The sequence below is a fragment of the Argentina silus genome, assembly GCF_951799395.1.
Source record: "Argentina silus genome assembly, chromosome: Y".
NCBI lineage: Eukaryota > Metazoa > Chordata > Actinopteri > Argentiniformes > Argentinidae > Argentina > Argentina silus.
This window is the reverse complement of record NC_139654.1, coordinates 33,695,822-33,712,008: the sequence shown is the minus strand read 5'-3', so window position 1 is coordinate 33,712,008 and position 16,187 is coordinate 33,695,822. Positions and strand designations below refer to the sequence as shown.

General features: G+C 46.8%; 1 protein-coding gene across 3 annotated transcripts; it reads right to left on the bottom strand.

Moving 5' to 3' along the window:
- Nucleotides 1-2,257: 2,257 nt before the first annotated feature.
- Nucleotides 2,258-9,444, bottom strand: LOC310823577 (serine/threonine-protein phosphatase 2A 56 kDa regulatory subunit delta isoform-like). 3 transcript variants are annotated; one of them, XM_083696464.1, is made up of 5 exons: nucleotides 9,310-9,444; nucleotides 8,263-8,346; nucleotides 3,093-3,264; nucleotides 2,772-2,877; nucleotides 2,258-2,512 (listed from the first exon to the last, which is right to left on the bottom strand). In XM_083696464.1, the coding sequence occupies exons 1-5, from the start codon at nucleotides 9,334-9,336 to the stop codon at nucleotides 2,437-2,439; spliced, it is 465 nt and encodes a 154-aa protein (XP_083552590.1). In that variant the 5' UTR covers nucleotides 9,337-9,444; the 3' UTR covers nucleotides 2,258-2,436. The 3 variants fall into 3 exon arrangements, with proteins under 3 accessions (XP_083552590.1, XP_083552591.1, XP_083552592.1); XM_083696465.1 differs by lacking the exon at nucleotides 2,772-2,877; XM_083696466.1 differs by lacking the exons at nucleotides 2,258-2,512; nucleotides 2,772-2,877 and having other exon boundaries at nucleotides 2,944-3,264.
- Between the last annotated feature and the right edge of the window lie 6,743 nt (nucleotides 9,445-16,187).

Sequence of the window (16,187 nt, the reverse complement as noted above, 5' to 3'; positions counted from 1 at the left end):
GAGCTTACGCCCGTAGAGTAATTCAAACGGGGAAAACCCGGTGGAAGCTTGGGGAACTTCCCGCACCGCAAACAACAGGGGATCTAGCCATTTATGCCAATTCCGACTATCCTCGTGGACAAACTTCCGGATCATTGACTTCAAGGTCCGATTGAACCGCTCACAAAGGCCGTCAGTGGCCGGGTGGTAAACACTGGTTCGAATCGCCTTGATGTTCAACAAGCCATACAGTTCTTTGAGGGTGCGTGACATAAAATTAGTGCCCTGATCGGTGAGAATCTCTTTCGGGATTCCCACGCGGGAGATGACTTGAAACAATGCTTGCGCTACACTCCTGGCAGAGATATTGCGCAGTGGTATTGCCTCGGGGTATCCGGTGGCGTAATCTATCAAGACCAACACAAATCGATAACCCTGTGTACTACGGTCAAATGGCCCGATAATATCCATCGCAATGCGGTCGAACGGGTTCTCGACCAATGGTAAGGGCCGCAAGGGGGCCCGTGGAATGGCCGGGGAATTTACCAACTGACATTCCCGACAGGAAGCGCACCACCTACGCACCTCTGCCCGAATCCCCGGCCAATAAAATCGAGCCATTATACGGTTCAGCGTTTTGTCATACCCTAAATGGCCCGCCATGGGGTCGAAATGAGCCGCCTGGAAGACCATTTCGCGGCGGCTGCGGGGAACCAACAACTGGGTTACTTCCTCCTGACTATGTGAGTCACGAATTACTCTATATAACCTGTCGCTGATAATCGCGAAATAGGGGTGGGCGCGCACTGTGTCTGGCCGTATCAAAGTACCATCAATTGCTATCACTTGGTCAAAGGCTGATCTTAGGGTCTCGTCACGAGACTGCTCGAGGGGGAAGTCGCCTAGCAGCGGATAGTTCGGCGGGGAAGTCTCGGGGTGAGGCGCCCCCGCCGGCTCCGGCTCCCCGGCAGTGCCGCGAGGCGCCGCCTCGGCACAGAGCACATTACATGCCTCACACCTCCCTAGCTGTCGTGCACGCATCCCGGTAGCCCTCTTTACCGCTTGAGGAAACCCCTCCCAATCCACACCTAGAATCAGGGGATGCGTGAGGCGTGGGCTAACCGCCGCCTGTACACTATGGGTTTTTCCCTCAAAATGAATTTCGATAGCGACCACCGGATATTCGTGAATGTCCCCATGCACACACCTCACCCGCACTCTCGATGCCTTCAACAATGCCCCCGGCCGAACCAGGCGCTCCTGGATCATGGACTGCATGCAGCCCGAATCCAAGAATGCCTGGTGCGTATCATGTTGTATCCTTACCGGAATACGATACGCCGCTCCTGGTCCGGGGGGAGGGCCCGGTATGTCGCCGATGCGGACGACCTGTCCCACGTCCATCGCCTGACACTCGGCCTGCACGTGGCCCGGCCGTCCGCACCGCCAACACACCCCCCCTGTCGCTCGAGGTGCTACCTGTGGGGCCGGGGTCGGCTCTGGATGGGTGCGCCCCTGCCATCTCGACCTTGGGGCGGGCGCCGGCCTCTCCCCTTCTGCTCCCTCGGCTCCTCCTGGGCGTCGCCCCGGCCCCCCCCCTGCCGCGGGGCCGGGGTTGGTCGTTGTGGCCCCCGCGGTGGGAGGGAGAGATGGTCCTCGGCCAGTCCCACGGCGGTCTTGAGGTCCTGGGGGCGGTGGTACTGGACCCAGGCGGCGGTATGGGCCGGGAGCCCCGCGAGGAACTGCTCCATTATCACCCGGTACCCGACCTCCACCGCCGAGCTGTTCTCGGGGTCCAGCCACCGCCATGCGCTGTGCCCCAGCCGCTGGGCGTAGGCGAAGGGCCGGCACCCCTCCTCCATTGTCATGGCCCGGAACCGGCGCCGGTGTTCCTCCGGTGTCAGGCCCAGGCGGTCCCGAATCGCCCGGGCCAGGGACGTGTAATCCCGTTGGGCGGCTGCCGGCAAACTGTGGGCCGCGAGCTGCGCCTCCCCTGACAGGAGGGGCAGCAGATGGTAGGCCCACTCTCGGTCCGGCCACCCCGAGATCCTTGCCGTCCCCTCGAACACCGCGAGGAACGCCTCTGGGTCGTCCAGGTCCCCCATCTTCTGCAGCTGGAACTTGGGGGGACCTGGTGCCGCTCCGGTCCCCGGCGCCGGCCCGCCGACCCTGGTGAAGTCCTGGAAGAGGGCACTGTCCGCGATCCTCGCCGCCGTTAGTTCCTCCAGCGTCGCCTGCTGGGTCTGCTGCAGGGCCGTCTGCTGCTCGAGGACGAGCGCTATCCTCGCTATTGCTGCTGCTAGCGACTCCATTCTGCCTTTACTCTGTGTCCCAGGTTGGGCGCCAATGTAGTATAGTCCGTTGTACACAGAGGCAGACGCAGTATGTCGGTAAGGGATTGCTCCCGTTTATTCATACAGTTCGTTCGTGAAATGTCCTTTTGGCTTTCCAGCCTCCTTAATGACCACTCGGCGACTTTGCAGTCGTCCCTTTCTCTCTCTCTCGTTCCGCCGTTCCCAGCTCACCTCGCCTACTGAAATGGCAGAAGCACACACATCTTAAACATTCGCCGACGAGACTTCATTTGCAGCAGGTGTGCAACAAAGTCTCGCCGACACAACCCCGGCCACGGTCCTGTAGCTCCCTCTACAGGCCGAACGCTGCATGTCCCCCCACACCAACACTTTCCAGGAGTTAGAAATAATCCAACGGTAGTTATTGTTTGTGGGCGGAAACAAACATGATTGTTTTCAAGTGCAAGATGCATACGCCATCCTTCACAGCTCTTATACCTTGTGGTGGCTTTCGGCAGCATGTCACACCGGCAATTTCCTGCAGTGGCGGGACTTCTGCGTACCCCGCTGAAATGTCGCCGTGTACCTATAAAACCCCTGCCAACTGTAGGATGAAAGCCTCTAGTACCTCAATGCAAGTTATCATCAACAATATGTGGGGGACAAAAAAAAATCATTGGGATGCTCAATTACCACTTTTCTGTGTGTCAGTCAATTCCACCACAGGTGGAGCAGGTTGGACTAAGCAGATAATGCAGGAGCAATGTGCATGCCTATAGGTAGGACACGGTTTAGCCGATGATGGTTAGCAGATGTTACCTTTGAGGGCAGGAAGCTTCTGCAGCTCACGGTTCTTGGTGAGGTTGAATCGTGATGAGCTATGGCGACGCTCCTTCTTGACGATCTGGGGACCACCTGAGTATTTGATCTTGTTGAGCTGAGTGGGTGGTGGAGTGCTGTTGCTGGGACGCTTGCTGGCTTGCTGCTGGGCCTACGGAGGAAACACACACACTTTATTTGGGCTCACAGTAAAGCATTTAAATCAAAGAATAGATATGATGGACACAAGTAGCACCGTCTTCACCACACAGCTAAGCTACTCATAACAGCTGACAGAAGTATCTTGGAAGCTGCTCCGCTTTTTTCTTTGGGAGGCCTGCAATTCGGCGCGCACATGCACACACACTGTTGACATTATGGTCGGTCAGCATGCATTCCATGAAGATCATCGGATTGGCTTTGTCTAATGATGTACAAATGATCATTGAGTTTGAAGGAGAGAAGAATCCTGAATATATGGCGGGTGATGTTGCTGAGAATGAGAATGTCAAGACCTGTGGGATTGGCTTGTATGCAAAGTCAAACACCAATTGAATGCCCAAAAGATATATTTAGGTAAAGTTTAGGGAAGTTACGCATCCCTTTGGGATTTCATAGAGGGGAAATAATGTGATGTGCTGCTTTCGTGTAGTAGAAAACGTAATGGTAGATTGAGCTTTATGACCCAACCATAAGTAGCACGCTACTTCCGACACAGACAGTGCAACACGAGATGTCACTGGTTATTTTATTTTTTTTAGCCACGCAGCTATTGCATTGCTGTGCTCATGCAGATGCCTATGGAATTGCTAACGAGTGGAAACGTCTTGCTTGTTTGCATCTGACGTAATCTCCGCTACTTATGGCAATGTCATATCGCTGAGTCCGGTGGAGTTTAAATCCATCATTTCATATACATTTATCACAGACCTCAAAAGAATGGCAAGAACACCTCTGAGAGAACTGCGGTCCCCTTTGATGTTTCAGATAAACATACATGGATGTACTGGACAGAATTAGGCTAAAAGTTTTCTATTTCATGAAAGCACTAAAGCACTATTCATTTCGCTCTGTGATGCCTCTTGAATTGAAGGGATAATAAATCCCCAGGGTATTCCATGTCATCAATTACCCCATCTTGGCAGTGCAAAAGGCCCCCATTCACATCAGTTATGGGTACTAACCCCTGTGCACTTTGCCATCACAGGTAGATCAGCTTACAGCTTACCCTTTCAGTGAAATCATTGCAGTTCTGGAAATAACCAATTAAGCTTGCACATTGTCCATGTTGAAGGTAAAAGGGGTCTCAAGAGTGTAACCAAATGGCACTCCATTCTAGAAACTTAGAAATGTACAGTACAGGTCTGGGGGGAAAGTGGAAAGCCAAAGAGGAAAACAGTTGAAACAAAGAGGTGCTCAGGTACTCTGCAGTACTCTCATTGAAGTGTGGTAAATCAATCTGTACGATTGATTGGCAGCTAAAACAACTAACCCTGTCTTACAAGACTACAAGATCAATCCGGAAGTGAATAACAACACCATCAAAGGGGAGTCCTATATAGTCTTGCAAGTAGATTGCCTGAATACCCATCAAACAGAGCAATAAATGCAATATAGACTGCAAAGATCATCAAGTACGGTATGGTAATTAGCCTGACTCATCCTTTTCAATTACATTGACGTATAACTACCATGGGTCGGGTGTCATGACAAGATTAATATGTGCAGGGAAATTCTAAACAGCATTTTAGCCGCTTAACAACAACAATGACATATTCCAGTATGTCAAACTGGATAGGCTTTCAACATATTGCTTTCACCTACAAAGTTGTTGCTTTAGAACAGTTATCCTGAAGTAAAGGAGGGGGGTTGCTTTTAAAAGCTATTCTCCAAACCTTTTATTGCATTTATGTTTGGCAGGTCAGCATATAGTGTGCATTTGGGGATGTTTTTGAAGATTGCTGTGGTTCTAGTTATGGACCCATCCTATCAGACACATATTGGGGCTTACCCAAGGCATGGCAGGGATGGCCTGGATAACCGGCTTTGCATGACTGAGCCTGACTCAAAATAGATCCGATCAATAGCTTTTCACCATGCATGACATCAAACTAAGCGCTGTGCATTTCCTGTCATCAATACCACTCTATGAACAGTGGGATGTTTGGAGAACACATGTTACCGTTTGTTAAGGTATGCTAATACTAACGCGAGAAGTTAACAAACCAAACACAGTGACTGATGGAGGGTGACCAATGTCCTGCTTATGTTAAAGGCACAATATGCTCAAATAGTATGGTAAATTTAAAGACAATATAAAGGTTTGTAATCCCACACCTAGGGGAAGAGGTCACAGGAAAACAGATGGTCCTAGAACATTTGGAGGATGCAGTAAAGAGGGGTGAGGTCAGATTGAGGGGTTTGCTATAGGTGAAGAAAACAAAGGATCAAAGCTGGAGAAAACAGGATAGAATAATTAAAGATAGGGTAATTAAGTAATAAACAAAGTCATAAACAGTCAGAACAAAAGGCCTGATCAGACAAACTGACGCCAGCCAGGTGGGCGGCGCACACCTTGATGACGAAATGTAGTTCTTGAATGTTATTGGTGTATGTAGACAGGAATCAGAAATACGTTGAATAGAAGGCCTGTGTGAAATCTATAAAGACAGGTGACTGAGGAGATAACGGGGTCAGCTTTGCAAACCTGAACGGCTACATATTCTGCGGGAATAAAGTCTTTGAATGAATCAACAGCTCTGGTTAACGGTATTTTATTTCAAAGTATTATAACTTACATTCTACGACAATAGTGAGGTGTCAGAGAACAGGAGATGGTTATTCTGTATTTGATTCTCACACACTGAATAAGGCTTCGGTCAAAACGTTGGATTTTTTTTTTGTTGCTAAAAAAGGGGGGGGGGGGAAATCACATTATGAATATCCTTCTATCCGCATGTTTTGTGTGCAATTTTGTTTCCTATTCTATATTTGATCATACATATACACTCACCGGCCACTTTATTAGGTACACCTGTTCAACTGCTCGTTGACGCAAATATCTAATGGTGTGGGGGATATTTTCTTGGCACACTTTGGGCCCACAGTTTGACCACAGTGTACCCATCTTCTGATGGCTACTTCCAGCAGGATAACGCACCATGTCACAAAGCTCACATCATCTCAAACTGGTTTCTCGAACATGACAATGAGTTCACTGTACTCCAATGGCCTCCACAGTCACCAGATCTCAATCCAATAGAGCACCTTTGGGATGTGGTGGAACGGGAGATTCGCATCAATCTGCAGCAATGATGCTATCATGTCAATATGGACCAAAATCTCTGAGGAATGTTTCCAGCACCTTGTTGAATCTATGCCACAAAGAATTAAGGCAGTTCTGAAGGCAAAAGGGGGTCCAACCCGGTACTATCAAGGTGTACCTAATAAAGTGGCCGGTGAGTGTATATATAAGCCATTTAGCTGACGCTTTTATCCAAAGCGACTTACATTGCAGTGAGTGCATACTTTTCAGTATATATGGTCACAGCAGGAATCGAACCCACAACCTAAGCATTGTTAGCATCATGCTCTACCAACTGAGCCACAGAGGACCACACAGCGATACATTTTCATCACTAAGGAAATGCAGTAGTTTTAAACAATTTTTTGAATTCGTTCATTGAAGTGCATGGCAGTGGTGAGAGCAAGATTGAGATATCTGTGGGTATTACATCATAGAAACCTGCCTGTCTCTATTACTATCTTACATCAGTGCAAGGCTATTTGAAATACTTATCACAGGTGAGTGTTGATAATCTACAGAGATAACAAATCTGATAAAAGGCATAAATCATATTGTGTGGTTAACTACGATAACTTATGTAAAGGTTATGAGTAAGAGCTTTCATTTAGATTTGTAGCAATACACCAAAATCAAAATGTTCTTCATAATCTTATTCGGGGGAAGATCTGGTGAAATGTCTTGTTAAACAATGGATGTCCCCAGATATGACTCTGAAGGCGTTGGTAAGTAATGAGGGCCCGGAGGTTCTAGTGTTAAAAGATCTGGTTAAACAACTGCCACAAATCATACAGTAGAGCAGTGATACTCCATCCTGGTCCTGGAGAGCCACAGTGGGTCCAGGTTTTTGTCCCAGCCTACTGCCATCACACTTGATTGAACTAATCAACTGATCTTCAAAACCTTGATTAGCTGAATCAGGTGGGTCACTGCTGAACAAAAGCCTGTAGTTCTATGGCTCTCCAGGACCAGGATTGAGGATCACTGCTGTAGACAGAACTATCGGCATGTCACTTGACAAATGCAACATTCTACAATTAACGTCTCATTCACTCACACTTCAAATCAGACATAGCCTTGGCTATATTTTGCTACATATTATACTCAAGAGCTTTTTCCTTATATTATCAACCAAATTGCTCCGAGACACTAAAATGTTTTAGTTCCCTCAACAGTTCCCTCGTTCCCTTTCAAAATGGAAGGCATACAAATAGGGAAAATGCAGCATGCATAGCGAAATAAGCCAGCTCTGGCTTTCACATTGAAAGTGGTACAATTTGTGGGCAGTAAATTGAGGCACAGTTACAGCCTTTAAAGGCCTTTGCAGAGAGCTTAGCTGCATACAGAGCGGTCTGTACACAGAGGGCAGCCGCTCCCTTCCTGATAAAACGTCTGGAGTCTGGATCCAACTCAAGCACCATAATGGCCTAACTAAACAATGTGCCCAAGGAGCTGCTATGAGCCCAACCAGCAGGCCTATATGGCTTAACAGTTATGTGCCATATGTCTACACAAGGGCCAAACATGTTTTGCACTACAGTAGCTAATGTATCAGAGATATAATTTATTTCTATGGTAGCCATATACATGTAATGTAACCAGGATGGAGAACAAGCATTGACACTGTATAACGTGTGTTGAAAATTATCAACAGAATTAGATTAAGAAAGACAACAACTGGGTCAAACCTATGGCCGGCCAGTTAGATGCCACTGATACAAAACAGTTTTTCAACCACAAATTAAAAAGTTGTAGATAACATCAACTGAGCTGTGATCTCAGTAGGCACATTATTACAGATTAACAATACCCAAACTACAGTCAGATAATGAAGCATTGGGATCTGCCCAGTATGTCAAATCTTACCTCATCTGAATGTTCAGTTCCAGTGTCTTTCCCACTGTTTGCATTACTGTTTTTAGTGCTGCTTTTGGCAGATTTGGTTGGTTCCTGTGAATGACAAGCCATTATAGTAGATTATTAACAAAAAACATCATCCATATAGGACCACAGTTAATATACACAACTCGTACCATCTGCTCTTACAAGTAGTTTGTTTTCAGTAGTTTGGGTTTGTTTTCAGTGGCTGCATAGGCCCATGATGCAGAGTGCAACATGTATTTAAATGTTGTTACCATAAAAGTTCTCTAACACAGTTATAATTATGAATTATTTGGACATTCAGTTGTGTGGCCATGACTGTCGCATTAGTATTATTGTGGGAGACAGTCAGATTATTACGGAACTGGACAGCTAGCTATCCTTTGGCGAGGAACTGTGGTGGTGGAAAACGCAATCGGCCCATAGCACACGCGCGAGAAACACCTGTTTAACATATATTTAAACAATTTCCCTTTAATTCACAACAGACATGAACCAGCTATGTAGGCAAGATCATCTGTCTTGCGTTCATGTAACAAATGTGGCTAGAAAAATGCTTGCAAGTCAACACACAATCTTCGGTAAACAATGTGGGCTTCACGCTCGTGAATATCACATACGATATAGCATTTGAGCACAATTAACACACTAAATGTAAATATAGCTAAATGTAAAACATTACTTTAAAACAAGAACTGATGAGAACATATAAATCATTTAAAGTTAAACGCATTGTTGTTGTAGGCTTGTCTATCGGATAGTCCAGCTAAAATAACTACCTAAACCAAATCTGAATTCACATTATGGTGTGAGCAATTTAGGTACATCTGTAAGTTGCTAGCGGCGGCTGATGGCTTTTGTACGGTTCGAACACGCATCTTGCTCTGCTAACTAGGCCTGACGATAATAATAGCTAGCTACAAATCTAGCTAGTTGGTGAATAACATACAATTCCAAGAAAGCATCAGCGTCCCACAAATATTTGGTTGAAGTATGTGGCGTATTTCCATCATGTTGAGATAATTACGTTACCTTTTCTTTTTTTGTTTTATTCGGCATTTTGTGACTGTTGGTATTGTCACCGTTACTCCGTGACAGACGTCCCCGGGACCCGATTGCAGCCACTCGGTTACCTTCAGCTCCCTGCGCCCTTCTCGGCCAAGAACAAAATCATTGGCCTGAAAACGAGTATAACTGCCTAGTAACGGGCCACTAATTTTCTCATTGGGTAATTGTCTATAATATGATTATATTATATATATAATGGTGAGTTTTGAAATGATGTACTCCTACCTAGCAACAATTCATGAATACTTTTCTATACATGAAAACGTAAATCTATCAGTCAGTGTTCATTCATATTGTAGCGCCGGCGAGGGGCGGGGCTATTGTTGTTCTATTGTTGTTCTTTTGTTTAGGCTACTGCTATTGGCTGCTGCTGTGTTCCCTTCATGCCTTGCAGTGTGAATGTTCGGGGCAAAACCGTAGGCTAGAGCAGCGTTTCCCAACCGCTGTGCCGCGGCATACTAGTGTGCCGTGAGAAATTATCCAATTTCACTTTTTTTTAATTAACATTTATTAATTATTATCTGCAAATAATATGCCATTGTCGAGTGTCTGTGCTGTAATATAGTGACTGGCAGAGTAATGTAATATTCCTCCGGGTGGCAGCAGGTAGCTAATTGCCTCGTTCCTTCTTAGAGACAAGAGAATTAGTGACGCATGCGACAGGTTGTGGTGACAGTGATGGAGAAGTTTTTAAAAAGGAAAAATGCAAACTCCAAACTGGGCCCTGGACAAGATTCTGACTAGTGATGGGCAAATGAAGCTTTTGTGAAGCACTGAACCACTTGAGCCAATTGTTTCGAAAATGGGTTCATTACTCGAAGCTTCAGTTACAGTGACCTCTCCTGGCGAAGTGCAAGGCTGCAGTCAAATTAGGCAGGCTAGTTGGTGGACAGGAGGCTTTTAATTACACGCACGCATGAACACACACACACACACCTCAATGAGCAGTGTTGGAGAAACTACTTTACTTTTGTAGAAAAGATCTTTTGTTCTGAAGCATCTTTGCTTTGATCACCCTTGGATTTAAAGTATTGTAACGACCCTGTGAAAGGCCCGTTAGCAACTCCGCCAAGGGAGTTACCTCTCTTGGTGTTGTGGCTAGCGCGGCCGGTTTGTAAGCGAAAGATTGCGAGTTCGATACCCGCTTAAGACAAGCTGCTCTACCCCGCCGTTGATACAGTATCTTTGCTTTGATGAAATTCTTTGATGCACACACACTAAGACTGAATATCATGTTCTATTTACAAATAAAGATTGATGAATGTGTGTATTGTGTTATTGAGGAGAGAGTGCTGGGGGAAATATGGCATAGGTTGGGTGTGTTTGTGTAACTATGGCAGGGGGTGATTATGTGGGATGGGGAACACTCAAAGATTACAAGAAGAACACTCAGAGAATACAAACGCAATACCAACAACTCAACAGCAACAACGCACCTACTACGACAATCCACAAATTGTGCATTGTTTAGAGCGGTTATAAAGTGTTGAGGCACTCAAATTCAAAACTGTCGCAACCTATCACCTGTCAGAATCGAGACGAGGCAGTGCCAGTGAATCACCTGATTGGACCGCGAACCAGTCAGGTGATTCATTCAGGCAACGAAGCAGTTGCTGCTTCGGACGTCATATGTCACGTGATTTTTTTCGCACCAAAGCAAGCTTTGAAGCAGTGCTTCGATAAAATTGTTGGTCAGTGTTTGAAGCACGTATCGAAGCTTCAGTGTCAAACTGCCATCACTAATTCTGACCCAGGTGAAGGCCCTAGTATGAGTGGTGGTAAAAAGAAAGCAAAGACGGTGAGCTCGAGGCAATACAGTGAAAGCTATCTTTCGTTCGGATTTACTTTCACCGGGGATGAGACGACACCGACTCCATTATGCTTGGTGTGTGGCGAGAAGCTGTCTAACAGCTTTTTTTTGCGTTGCAACTTGATGAGTCTACGGATATCAGTGGACATTCTCAGCTCTTGGACAATGTGCGTTTTGTGGATGGAGATGCCATTAGAGGCTAATATTGTAATTATATATACTGTATCAGGCTACAGAGTGTCATTTTGTAACATTTTTGGTTGGTGGTGTGCCGCAAGATTCTTCCGATGTAAAAAATGTGCCGTGGCTCAAAAAAGGTTGAAAAACACTGTGCTCGAGTGTTGTTGGTTTTAGTGGCCCAATGTTAGTTTTGTTGGTTAAGTTAAGTCTTTTGTGTACTGTTGTATAAATTACAATAAACTCACTAAAAGCTATTAAGCCTCTGCTTCACAGCAGCAGCCAATAGCAGTAGCCTAAACAAAAGAACAACAATAGCCCCGCCCCTCGCCGGCGCTACATTGCCCCCACCAGCATGTCGCCTGTCCTCAGCCGACAACAAAGTCCTTATAGCGACGGGGAAGCTTCAAGGTGGTCCGGTGTGCTGGGATGGCGACGGGCATGATAGCAGCTCTCGGTGGTGGCGGTGAGCTCTCGGCGGTCAGCAACGCCCTCTCGGCGGCGAGCTCAGCGACGCCCTCTCTGCAACGGTCAGCGGTGGCAGTCTCTCTGCGTCGGTCTCTCGGCGGCGGTCAGTGACGTTTACTTCGGCGCCCACCTGACCATGGAGCCAGACAGCTGCGCTCGCTTCCGCGGCTGGCACACGTCTTACATGGCGGCGGGGAGCACTGGCACCGTCGGGTCGATCACTCTCCTCCGCTGAAGGATCTTCGCCGAGACGCTGAAGAAGAACTTCAATCTCGCGAAGTTTCTTAGCGAAATAGCTTATCGACGTCGCCATCTTCATAAGGGTTAATTAAGCCTCTGCATCCCACTGCTGACACCAATGTGGCGATCGTGAGAAGCAGCGGCCTAATAGCTTTTAGTGAGTTTATTGTAATTTATACAACAGCACACAAAAGACTTAACTTACCCAACAAAACTAACATTGGGCCACTAAAACCAACAACACTCGAGCAAAGGTTAGAGAAAACAGATGACCAGGGCATGGGAAAGAAGGATATGGTCAACAGAAAAGAGAAGCAGATATAAATTTAACCAGTTGTTAACATTCCAAATGGACAGGACAAACTAGCTGAGAGCACAAGATGGAAACAGGATAAGGGAGAGAGAAAAACCCTAATAAACAATGCACTGGTAGGTGAAGATAAGGCCAACCGTGCCAGGCCCGAGAATAACAGTGATAAATCTAATGAGCTCATCACCAATATGAAGTAACACGAGAACTGTCTTTACAAATAGGAGGGGAAACCAGGCCGTGACGAGATGTAGGAATTAAATGTTATTGGTGGATGCAGCTCGGAAGTATGAATGATTTGCATAGGAGGGAGGTAACCTATTTGAAACTATAAAGCGGTTGACTGAAAGAACAGCGTGGTCGCCTTTGCAAATGTGAACGACTTTTATTACTTGTGAATAAAAGTCTCTGGATAAACCATCAGCTCTAGTCTCTGGCATTTTATTTCAAAGTATTTTTTTACTTGAAATTCCACCACATTCTTACAAGAACATACCTATAAGAACACTTGGAAGACCGTACTGGCAAGAATGCAAGAACGCAGAGCGGTTAAAAACGGTTCAATTTGAAATGCACTTCAGCGTCAGCACAGGAAACTACGTCATCACAGACCGAAGCGTATCTGTCAACAAACGGTGAAAACGGGCAGCTTAAGAATTAACCTAGGCTAATAGAGTAGAAGGATGAAAGCTTCACGTAGGACAGCTGCTATTATGAGGGCTGCATCTCGTCAGGCTTGTATGCGGAGGGCAGCGCAAAGGCGACGGATTGCAAGGGGGAGAAGGGCAAGGCAACAGGCGGCACTTCGTTGGGCTGTCACCTTGTCCGAAATTGATGTGCGTATTTAGCTAGCAAGCTAACTGTCAGCTATATTAAAACGTTTAATGAAATCAGTTAATTCTTACTTCATTCAAGGCAAAATAGCATAGAATCCGCCGTACATTGGTGCCAGCTGGCTGTAAACATGGTCCAACTAAAGTCTTTAGTTACTCTTGAGAACAGTGACATCCTCAGCTCACTATCGGCATCATACAAATCTGGGGTGTGTGGGTGTACCAAAGAGACTATAAACTCTTGTGGTGGTATTGTACTGTATATAACAGTCCTGAAAAAAATTAATCTCCTCAATAAATAATGAAAACAGTCCAAAGTTTAAAAGTTTTATTGCCATCTATACTGGACCAGTGTGTATGACAGTGGGCTATTGTAAATAATAGTGTGTCTAAGACGTATGATAATAAAAACAATTTTTTTTTAAATCCCCAGTGGCTGGTCAGCTGCGATCAGGACTTACACAGAGGCCCTTTCCCAATTGTTAGAAACTTGATCACTCACTTCCTTTTGAAAAAGCATTGGAGTGGAATATCTCGGGGAACCTAGATATTCTCCTCCAATGTGTATTGAGTAGGAAGTGAGTGGAGGACGGAGGAGAGGATGCAAGGAATCAAATGTCTAACAATTGTGAAATGGCAAATGTGGTGTGTGGAAAAAGTTAATGTCCGTGGTAGTCTACTCGTCGTCCATAGTGTAGGGCACCTTCATGGTACAAACCCGGGGCGGGAGAGGAGGGGGGGGGGGCTCAGCCTGGAATCCATTTAATAATTTGTAATAAATAATTCAAAAAAGTACATTAAGATAATAAGTTAATACATAATAAGTTAATTAATTCATTAAAGCTATTTTCAATAAATAAATAATCAATATTCCAGAACCAGAATCTCACATCCTACTGCAAGAACCGCAGTGTTCCCATCCTGCAGCTGTATTTTTATGAAGATAGGGACCTTGTGCCAGACTTCAGGCTTGCCAGGGGGGCCCTGCAGACGGTCTTTGGGATCCTACTCAGGGCAAAGCTGCATGGCTGGGAACATGAGGTGGAGATCCTGGTGTTTATTTACTGGCTGGCCTGTGGAACATCATACAGACTGCTGTCTGAGGTGTTTTCAATGCCACGGACAACGGTACATAGATGCATAACTGATGATCTAGACCCTGATCTCTCTCTCCTCCTCAACTACATCAGCTGCTAAAGCTTTATACTACCATTCCAAAATTCAATACTCTGTCTCTGACCCAAGGAAACTGTTCTCCACATTTTCCTCACTCCTCAACCCTCCTCCCTGTCTGCCGATGACTGTCACCTTTGAAAAGAAGGTTGATGACATTAGCAGCTCCTTCCCTCTACCTCTCACCAACAATGCTACCTTTCCTCCCAAAACCACTGTGCAATACCCTGTCTCTGGTTTATCAGATTTCTCCCCCCTCTCCCCTGATGATGTTTTAAAACTGGTGACATCCAAGTGGGCAACCACCTGCCCCCTCGATCCTATCCCCTCCCCCCCCTTTCTCCAAACCATCTCCAAAGACCTACTTCCGTTCCATACCACCTTAATCAATTTCTCTCTATCCACAGGATCTGTCCCAGCTGCCTTCAAGACAGCCAGAGTCAAGCCTCTTCTCAAGAAACCAACTCTTGATCCGTCTGCTGTCCATAACTACAGACCGGTATCCCTTCTCTCCTTCTTATCTAAAACCTTTGAACGAGCTGTCTCGAACCAACTGTCTAACTACCTCCTTCAGAACAACTTCCTTGACCCTCACCAATCTTTAGCTTTAAAGCTGGGCACTCTACTGAAACTGCTCTCCTTGCTGTCACGGAGGCTCTCCACTCCACTCCTCTGTTCTCATTCTTCTGGACCTGTCCGCTGCATTCGACACAGTAAACCACCCCATCCTTCTCTCCACCCTCTCAGAATTGGGCATCTCTGGCTCTACACTCTCCTGGTTTGCATCCTACCTGGCCGGTTGCTCCTACCAGGTGACGTGGAGAGAAATCGCTGTCCTCTCCACGAGCCCTCACCACTGGGGTCCCTCAGGGCTCTGTCCTTGGGCCTTTACTGTTCTCTCTCTATCCCAAATCTCTCGGCTCTGTAATTTCTTCACATGGTTTCTCCTACCACACTTACGCAGATGACAGATGACTCAACTTTTTCTCTCTTTCCCCCCTTCTGACTCACAGATGGCAACACGTGTCTCTGCATGTCTTGCAGACATTTCTGCTTGGATGTCAGCCCACCAACCTCAAGCTCAACCTCGACAAGACTGAGCTGCTCTTCCTCCCAAGGAAAGCCTGCCCTCTCCATCACAGTAGAGAACTCTACTGTGACCTCCTCCCATACAGCCAAGAACCTTGGGGTGATCCTTGACAACCACTTATCCTGCGTGGTGAACATCACAGCGACAGCATCCATTCCTCATCAGAGAAGCAGCACAACTCTTGGTCCAAACACTTGTAATCTCTCGCCTTGACTACTGCAACACACTCTTGGCCGGACTCCCCGCCTCCGCCATCAGACCTCTGCATCTCATCCAGAACGCCGCCGCTCTTCTGGTGTTCAATCTCCCCAAATTCTCCCATGTCACGCCCCTCCTCCGCACCCTCCACTGGCTCCTGGTAGCAGCTCGCATCAGATTCAAGACCCTGATGCTCGCCTACCGGGCGGCAAAGGGAACAGCCCCACCCTACTTGCAAGCAATGGTTAGCCCCCAAATCCCTGCACGATCACTCCGCTCTTCCACCTGCCCGCCTGGCACAGCCGCCTCTACGTGGATGCAGCGGCCGCGCCACTCGGTCACGGCTTTTCACTGTCCTGGCGCCCCGCTGGTGGAATGAGCTTCCCACTACTGTCAGGACTGCAGAATCACTACTGATCTGCCGCCGTTGATTGAAAACCCATCTCTTCAGGCCACACCTTCACAGTCCCTCCTAAAGACCTCTTCACCTCCACTACCCCCCCTGTACTAACCCTACCTCAGACCCTAGAGACCTCTTCACCC